Source organism: Saccoglossus kowalevskii, chromosome 6 (assembly GCF_978046115.1).
Source record: "Saccoglossus kowalevskii chromosome 6, keSacKowa6.1, whole genome shotgun sequence".
In the NCBI taxonomy this organism is placed as follows: domain Eukaryota; kingdom Metazoa; phylum Hemichordata; class Enteropneusta; family Harrimaniidae; genus Saccoglossus; species Saccoglossus kowalevskii.
This window is the reverse complement of record NC_140646.1, coordinates 29,742,884-29,752,615: the sequence shown is the minus strand read 5'-3', so window position 1 is coordinate 29,752,615 and position 9,732 is coordinate 29,742,884. Positions and strand designations below refer to the sequence as shown.

The following is a 9,732-nucleotide window of genomic DNA, read 5'->3' as shown; positions in this document are numbered from 1 at the left end:
GTTTTCACATATTCTGGCCAACCACTGAACAAGAAAATAAACTGGCTGGTCGAAATTATTTCATACTGACCCGGTTTATGTGACCGTAGCGCAAAAGCAAAAATTAACATAACTACGTAATTTGTCCCAGTGGCACTCGTTATATAGAGTAAACCAATTGAATGCAATTTAGTCGTGGAAGTATGAGGCACACGGCAGCAACGTTAACATTACATTTTTTTTTATTCCACACAATGTTAGCATTGTGACGTGGCGTAACGGAGCGCGTCTTCTTACAGTTGCGAGACTCATTTGCAGTTGTAAGTTTGGAGCTGATGTTTCATGTTTATATGATCATATGTGTGCCTGTAATTGTTTCTGCATAATTAATCAATCAGTATTATGTAAACAAAAGTAATGATTATAAAAAATGTGTTAAATGTAGAATAAGTTAACCTATATTTTTTTCCAAAATTACTTTAATTTTACTGAAGATCACATTGAATTACTGAATTTTAACACAGAAACTGTGTAGTCTGGCACTGTAGTATAACGGAAAAAAAATGAATTTACCTAAAATCAATACAATTATGAATTCAGTGAAGTGAAATGAGGTATCTTGTTTCAGACATATCAAGTTTATACACCACTCCCTTCACCGACTTTACGGACAAACCAAAGTATTTTTCTCCTCGTCTAACCTTTTCGAAAAACTTGAGAAAAACTTTGAATCCATTTCCCAAACGTGCCCATTGCACCCATCTTGATCTCTTGCTCATAAGGCAACAAAAATCCATTATTTCTTATAATTTCAGAGAAAGAGTCCACAGAAGCTTTGGGTATTCGTTTTCTAATCGGATCATCGGCATTCATGTAATACAAACCAAACCTATAAGCATATCCAGCCGTCCACTCGAAGCTATCCGTTAAGGACCATGCCGTGTATCCACGCACATCTACTCCGTCTTTATGATGGGCTGTAAAATTGATAACATTATAAGTTGCTTATAAGGAACTGGTCGTGTCTGGCTTACTCGTGAAACCGTTGCTCCTAATTATATTTGTGTATACTGCAGCCGACGATTTAGGCGTTCTGGTGCGTTTAGGGTCGGTATAATCCACATGAATTAACCCAAACCTAAATTTATAGCCATCACTCCATTCGAAATTATCCATCAAGGACCAGCAAGTATATCCTCGTACATCGACACCGTCTTTCTTGATTGCTGTTGAGAAACGTATAACTAAAGTGTTGGCCGTGTAGGAGCACTAAACGAAAAAAACACGTATGATTTTGAAATTGAAAGCATCTAAATTAGTGCAATGCTTTGTGGCAATGAATTTGCGACAAGCGTGTTATAAAGCAAGTTCTATGATCGCGGCAATTGCCAATACTTTAGTTACGAGGTTAATTAAAAAATGTGCAGTGGTTAGTAGAATGACCTTATCTGTGAACGTGTGCATAAATGCCTGCAATGTTAACCAAGTGCCGCCTGAAAATGACAGAAACTATAAACAATGGTGATGATTAATTAGTTAATATCATTAACAAGCTATCTGAAAAATACAAGGAGCGTAGATGGATTAATTAGTTACAGATGTATGAAGGTAATATATATGAAACGCATTTAAATATGAAAATATAATTCATATTTTTATACATAATTTACTGCAGTAACTGGGAGGATATGAGAATAATAAAGAGCACAAATACCCTAAAACAAATAAATTGTGACATGTTTCTAAAACATGGATACACGAGGTTGTCCCTGAGATTTATTCATGTTTGCATAAAGGTTTTAATATGAACAGCCCTCAAATTGTTTCAGTTGTGCATGCTGGCACAGAGCGTGCCCTCGCATTGAATATTTGGATTTTATAACGTGTAGTTCGAAACCCCAATAATTTCGACATGAATTTATTTAGAGCGACCTTTGAAAGTCATACATACTAATACACATAATTTGAAAATCAAAATATGGTGTGCCATTTAGCACCGGGCATTTAGCTATAATCAAATGGTTCACAATTAGTTTACTGCAACCAAAGCATAATTGGTCAGATCGGATTGGACACAGTCATATTGAATTCATTTAATAGAAATTATTTTGGGATATCATATGTACACTAACCACTTTAAAGCGCGGCGGTCGTCGCGCAACGCGTGTTCGAATTTCATGTAAATAAACAAATTGAATGTATTTTACACTCTTTGTATACGTCGCTATGAGTCCCATATCGAACAGGGCGCGGCACGACGACTGCCGCCCTTTAAGAAGCAACCAGTGGTGCCATCAATTAATACAAGTATAGAAATAATAAATAACATATTATTTCCTATCGCTTAGCATTTTTTTTTCTTATCGGACAATACTTCAATAAATGCCTGGCCTCACTGGATGTCAATTGGTTGGTTAATGATTAGTTAATACATACCTTTTAACATTTCATTGACATGTGAGGTAATGTATTGTATTCTCCATGTGTCATTCAATAGTTGTTCCTTCCCATCACTAAACTCTGCTACACCGTTCTCAGTTATAATGATTGGTGGGTTATCATAATTCATCTTAATCCAATTCATAATCTTGCGAAACCCCCATGGAACTGGTCGCAGCCAAGGTACTCCGGTTTTCGGCCAGCTCTCGTTATACCACGCGACTTGGTCCTGGTCTTCTAAGAATCCGACCGGCAACGTTTCAGTTTCAGCATGACGAACTAGTTGTGTCGTGTAGTAATTCAGGCCAATGAAATCGCTCGTACCACGAATCAAGTTGATTTCTTCCTCAGTGAAGGATGGTAAACGCGAAGATGTAAGACCCTGTGCACGACTCTTCTTCAGAATTTGTTCTTTCATCACATCCGGGTAATCTCCAATGAAGATGGGATGAGCGAACCAACCGAGCATGAACTGGACATATCTATCAGCAGCTGCCCTGTCTTCGTCACTGTCAGATGCAGGTTCTCCCCAGAAACCAACCAGAGTGATGCCGATAGAACCTTTCTGGTCAGGTCTGTAAATAGTGTTGTAGCTGTGCCACGCTTTGGCATGTGCCTTCAGCATAGTGTGACCCACTCTGTAGATTGTTGTACCTTGGTGACGTAGACCAGGTGCATGTACGCCCATTTCATGGCCCATCCTAGCAGCGATGTATGGCTCATTCAAGGTAATCCACGTTTTGACTCTGTCTCCAAATTTTTCGAAGCAAAGTTCTGCATATAAATTGAAATACACAGCAAGTATGTCGTTGCTCCATCCGCCGATGTCTTGGAGAGACTGTGGAAGGTCCCAGTGATATAAAGTGACCATAGGTTGTATATTGGCAGCAATCAGCGCGTCAATTAAACGGTTGTAATAATCAATACCAGCATTGTTAATATTATCAACAGTTCCATCAGGAAGAATTCTGGGCCACGACAGTGAAAACCTATAATGAGTGACACCTAAGTCTTTTAGTATATCGATATCTTCAGCAATCTTGTGATAGCTATCGCAAGCTACATCGCCGTTGTGGTTCTTATAAATATGGTTAGGCTGGTGAGTGAATGTGTCCCAGATGCTCAAACCTTTGCCGTCCTCGTTCCAGGCACCTTCTACTTGGTACGACGCAGTTGCTACTGCCCATGTAAAATTATCTGGGAAATGGCCATATAAAAGTTGGTCTCGTTCAGGATCGTTGAACTCGCTGTATACAAATTTATCATAGTTTAAAGTGTCAGCCATTGTCAACTTCAATCCAGACGTCAGAATCGCAATCGTAAAAAAGTGTAATGGTAGCCTGAAGGAATAATGAAATTGATACATTTAAATTAGTATCGTTCTGTTCAGTATTTAAATCATTATTACATAATATACTAGATTTTTTATAAAATCAAAATATTAAAAAAACACCTAAAATATAAATCTTCTATTACTGCCATAATTCTAGTATATAATCCCTGATTGTCCGACATAATCCACAGCTGCCTCTATATGGACACACATTGTGTATACTGAAAGACTGCATGTAATGATATCCTAAAGGCTAACAAAAGTTCGCGCACTGCGATCAAAGGTCAGAGGTTGACCAGACCTGTGTAGACTTTGATCTATGTATATCTATATGTCGCCATTGCGACAAGCACCTGTTGTGCCACTAAAAAACTTTGCCTACGAATGACCTACAGTGTCTGAACTAAGTATTCATGCATGTAGTTTCACTGACCAGATCATCATGATGAACTCTCGAGGGTAGTTTTAACCGGTGTCAATGGAATAACGGAACTTTAAAGCAGCAGCCCAAGCCTGATATTGTCTTGCAGATATATACTTAGCCACAGTCCCTCTATCACCGGTCTCGAAACGGCCGCTGTCCTATTGTCCTATTGCGCGTAGCGGGTAAATAAACCATTGACACCTATACGTAATCCGCAGTTGACGCAACTTGTCAGGGGTCATCTTCAAGTTGACCCGCATATCATTACCATTAATGATTTACCCGACATGCTTTGCGAAAAAAAATTGTGCGGTTGCGCAGAAGTTTTCAGAACCAGAATCAAAACATTGGAAGTCGATTTTTGAGCAGCATGTCGTGGAAGTACGGAAATGATTTTGTTGGCTTCGAGGACGAAGATATCGAATGGGATTTTGTGATGGGACAGGAAGACTTTTTCCCCTCTAATGCTGCCGATGTTCCAGACGATATGAAAGTACATGTACGCGAATCTGCTAAACGGAGAAATTTCGTCTACGTCTGCCCGACTTGCGACAAGCAGTACAAAAGTTTAAGTGGCTTCAAGGGGCACATGAAAAATGTTCATGATACAAACGTCAAAGGTATGTCCGTTACTATTGCTGTATGATCGAGGGGAATTAGTAAATGTTTGGTCTAAATGTTGTTCGAATTTTTTTTCATATTTTTAGCACAGTTGCATCAGGCAGCTGGTTGCATCTCCAACGATTATTAGTTGTCTGAGATTGCATGTACTTCCGTTTCACGGCGCTCCTGTGACAATATCTTGGGCAAGGAGGAGGCAATAAATTTGAGTACAATAATTATACGAAAAAGAGCCTATTGCTTTTTATTTGGGTCGGCAGACTCGCCGTGTATGAATCAAACTGGGCAGACACGATAACATGAAGTCGACATCACTACCAACTTGTCGCCTCTTGTGAAAGTGTGAATGAGTATTGTTGACCGAAAATCCTCACGATGTCTTGACGAATATGAAAATATGAATGATTTATTATGAATATATTTATTTATAAGTTTTAGTTTCTATCTATGGTAATCTGTATACTTCATGGTTATATTACATTGTTTTCAGTTCCTGAACACTAGCAAACTGGCAATATACAATCTGTGAAAAGAAGGTCCAGTGAAGAACACAGCAGATCAGGTAGACATTTTTTTATTACAGGTTTAATCTCCATAGAGCCACGTTATAATTTTTTTTAAGATAGGCTCAAAGAATTTTTTGTGGGCCTGATTATTTTTTTTAGATAAGCTTAATAAATATTTTTTTCAACTCAAATGTACTGAATATGAATTATTACTAGCCATCTAGTATCCATGAAGGAAGAGCATTGTAATATCCTAAAATAAAAATATAGTAATTTAAAAAATGCAATTACCATGTGCAATAATTAAGTTTTTCCGTTTCAGGTTTTACCAGACCCAGCAGTGTATAACAAATTGTTGTTGCAAAGGCCTTACACCACAAGATGGTTTGGCATGCTTTTTTTAATATGTGGGTAGACAGAAAAACCACAGATGACATAATTAATGTATTTATGGATTTTCGGCCCAGTGACACAGATATAGATGAACTGTTCAGAACATGCATTTTTAACTTTGCAGTGTTGGCAAGAACCCGAAGGGACACCATGGACTACCAGTCTGAAACAGTTGAAGCAGCAAGCACAAGTGAACTAAGTATTGAGGAAGAGCAGGCACTCAGATATTTTGCTGATTACATTCCCTACAACTTAAAGAAAATGGCAATGAAAGCACAAAAGCAAAATTAATTAAAATTTGTATTTATTTATTTATTTATAACTTATTTACATCTAACAATAAATACAAAAAACAGCAATATATTAGTATATCTTGTTTTTTTACTATTTTACATTGTTTTCAAAAACAGAAATACTAACACTTCTGTTTGGAAAGAGAAGAGGAGGAGTATCATCTACTATATGCTGTAAGGGCCTTCTCTTGTGTCTCCCTGTATTGCCTGTGATGCACTGCATGTGATAAGATTTTTGAAGTCTGATGACATTCTCTTGATACCCAAAAGCCATAACTGTTGGGTGGTTATTTGCTCCTCCTCCTCTGTGCCGATGCTTACTGAAGTGGGCTTGTAGTGGGTCTTGACGGAACCTCTCACTCAATATAAAATCCACTCCATGGTTTAGTAGGTATTTAGATACTTCTACAAAAGAATGCACTGGGAAAAACAAAACAAAAATAACTCGTAAGATAAATTTTAAATTACTAGCATATTACCAATTTCTGGAAAACTTTACAGTGAATAACAATTTCACATAAAATAAAAATAAGTGCGACTCAACTCACCAGTCATTTTCAATTCATCAACCGTTTGTTTACTAAGACACATAGCATTTCCAGCACTTTGAGAATATAATAACTTCCACATTTAATTCTTACATGTTGCATTGTAGCATCATTAGCAATGGTAACATGCGATTGTGAAAAGTCATCACATTCACTGGACTTTTTTTTCAAATTGCTTGTAGTAACTCTTGGGCCTCCGAAAACTGTTCTTCTTACGAGGCATGGTTGTCAAGAGCTTGTATGGCTTCAACAGCTGCACGTTCTCGTCTGACAATATAAAAATAAAATAAAAATGTAAACAAAGATATTTCACCGAATATAACGAAACAGCAGATACCCAAATATACCTTAACCCCACAACTCATTTGTTAATCTTCATAACAACCAGTATTGGGTATTATTATCTACACCGGATTTGTATTATTCTCAAAAAAGGAACCGAAACGAGAAACTCTCGTTGATGTATTTACGCACAGTTCGGTATCTAAAATGGCGTCGAGTTGAACCACGAGTTTCGAAAAACACACACAGAAAATCTATTTTTCGGGACACAAAAAAAATGTTGGCAGCACAGAACATCTTTTACCGTGAATGGCACCTTCAACAGCACATAAAATAGTGAATTTAGTGATCATAACGTAAGAATATCTGATTTAAAAAACACGACCCATTATCGCAACAATCGACTATTCTCAGGATGTTTGGTCGTATGTGAATAACCAAGATCACACAGTTTTCAAGAATTCGACAAAAAATAATACGATATAAACACTCCCACTCGAAGCAAATACACTTCCACCCGCCAAAACGATGCGAGTTGAAGATTTTGCTAGCATATCAAGCGAGAAAAGGGAACCGAAAAACTACCGACATGTTTTGAGCGATGAACTTTTTGACAAAATGGAGGTCAGAAAATCGAGGTCAAATTTTCAAGATCGAAAAAACTACGAAATATTCGAAATGAAAGAATGGATAATAACTCACCTGTTAACTAATGGTATTTCGCTTCGGTAATAACAAAAAGTTGTTAAATATATGAAATTTTACAGCTAAGAGCAAGGAATAAAATACGGAGCCCTCGATCATACGTTGTCCAAAATGGAAAGCGACGCTATACTGTCACGTGACTATGCGACGCCAACAACCGCTACACGCACTCACTGGATGTTTATTGCTAATCCCCCCTAAGACAATAGGCGTTTCGAGACCGGTGATAGAGGGACTGTGACTTAGCTTAATATCACGACATCGAAGAAATAGTTGTTCGCGGCCGACACTACCATCCGACCTGGTGACTGATCGTTCCTTCTGCTATTACTTTAATGCAAACCTCGCCAATGCAAAGTAAACACGCAATAATTGTATAGGGGTACTTACGCTCGAGTGTAACACGCAGTGGGCTGGACAGCAAATCACGCTTCTGCCAGCTGTACGGAATTGGTTTATGTATTTTGTGTCTGCGCATGCGCTGACTATTGTGTCGATTCAGTGAAATGGATAGGCTTTAAAATGGACAATATTATCTCAGTCCATACTATTCACCGACACACAGCTGCCAAATCTCGAAATTACATTCAGTGAAAATAATAACATGTTTTCATCAGACAAAAAATAAAAACAATTGTATTCACCGATATTATAGACAAACCGATATACTACACAAGTCCCTGAACATACCAAGGCGTTGATGGCGTTTTGGGCTCAATATAGCACTTGTTTAAGTATAATACGATATGTAACATTATAAAAATGTTACACTTTGCATTGATGGAATAATTATGTTAATTAGTATGATGGGCCACGTACTCGGATACAATATTATTGTCTTGTCTGTGAACATAATTTTAGATTGATATTGTTACTAATTCAATACATTAAACTCTTCAGAATTGTCATTCCCGCTAGCGTTACCACAAAGATGTTAATTCTCTTTCACTTGTGTCATATTATTAAATTAATTGTTTCATTGCATGTATAGTTTCAAGTGGGGAGTGTCATACACTGAATATTGAGGTGCGGCGTTAATTTGTTGTCACAGTGGTGCTTGCCAGTGGTTTTGTTGACGAATCTCTTGCGAGCAAATGCATTAGCTGACGACTAATTGCCCAATAAATATACGTTAATATAGTGATAAATCAATATTCAATAAATTATGGTTTAAAAAGTTAAGTACGTCTGAACTAACTGCTGCGTCGTTTTTAGATAACGAACACTGCACTGGGGCCTGCTGTCGTCATCACCAATATATTGCTTGCAGCGATCTTATGCGAGTGACGTCAAAGAACTGGGATTTGCCACGAGGTGGCGCAATTGATGTGATTTCCAAACTCGTTGTTCACAATCTCATCATTATAGTTTATGATAGTAATTCAATTTACAATTATTGAAAATGTAGAAACTTAGTGACGGTTTTAGGGATGACCGGACCATGCCATGGTTATTCGTGAATACATGGCTATAACGCAATTTAGTAATTACGTCATTGTAAAGGAACGCCTCTCTTAGCCACTGCATCCGTCCTGACACTAATCAATCACTGTAGAATACTTTATTTTTGCTTGCAATTAATGTTCACTAATTTAAATTAAAATTTAAAATCTGGCGAATATACCTTTTTTTCCTATATTTTACATTAAACTTGTCAAAAATCAGAGAAAATAAATTCCATACAAAACACCCAAAAAATCTTTTCAGCGAAAATTAATTCCAGCTAAAATAAAGTATTTTACAATACTTCGCTAGAACACTATAACTTTGATTACAGTTGTGTTCTCTCGTAAATATAATTGAAGCTGGTTAAAAGCGTTCCTAATTTATATGTAAATTAGAAAACGTAAATCTAAATCGTGATAAAATGGGTTGTAATTTTTATATAATTATGCCTGGGTAACCGTACTCCTTGACTAACATCAACAGAATGACATTACATACACTGGAAGAGCTAAGCTACATGCAAAGCAAGTAAATATTACATTGACTTTACAAAGAAATCAAATCCACCAATTCGACGAATGAAATGTGGTTTATATACGTTTGTCTCTAATAGCGCCCTCTTGATATACTACACATTTCCAATAAAAAAAAAAACAGTTTCGCTATGCTGCATACAAATGTAATCGCTTTACCATATTAAGGTACACTCATGTAACATCAAATAAATTAAGGTTTATCTTCACTCATATTATAATAAATTAAC

The 9,732-nt window shown here is 37.0% G+C and overlaps 1 protein-coding gene and 1 long non-coding RNA gene across 3 annotated transcripts; one reads left to right on the top strand and one right to left on the bottom strand.

Annotated features, from left to right (window-relative positions):
• Positions 1–440: 440 nt before the first annotated feature.
• On the bottom strand, positions 441–4,313 carry LOC100375626 (cytosolic beta-glucosidase-like). Of its 2 annotated transcripts, none has more exons than XM_006818222.3 (3): positions 4,185–4,313; positions 2,416–3,758; positions 441–956 (listed from the first exon to the last, which is right to left on the bottom strand). In XM_006818222.3, the coding sequence occupies exons 1-3, from the start codon at positions 4,193–4,195 to the stop codon at positions 676–678; spliced, it is 1,635 nt and encodes a 544-aa protein (XP_006818285.1). In that variant the 5' UTR covers positions 4,196–4,313; the 3' UTR covers positions 441–675. The 2 variants fall into 2 exon arrangements, with proteins under 2 accessions (XP_006818285.1, XP_085356468.1); XM_085500342.1 differs by lacking the exon at positions 441–956 and adding an exon at positions 967–1,205.
• Positions 4,314–4,545: 232 nt separating this feature from the next.
• Positions 4,546–6,054, top strand: LOC146742219 (uncharacterized). Its single transcript, XR_014929707.1, has 3 exons — positions 4,546–4,795; positions 5,287–5,358; positions 5,820–6,054. It is a non-coding gene; the product is annotated as an uncharacterized LOC146742219 (long non-coding RNA).
• The last annotated feature ends 3,678 nt before the right edge of the window (positions 6,055–9,732 follow it).

What these genes read in the sequence shown, in the direction of transcription:
- LOC100375626 (XM_006818222.3), bottom strand. An exon ending in TGTCAATGAAATGTTAAAAG is followed by an intron (nt 957 to 2,415) that starts GTATGTATTAAC and finishes TCAATTTTACAG; the next exon opens with CCCATCATAAAGACGGAGTA.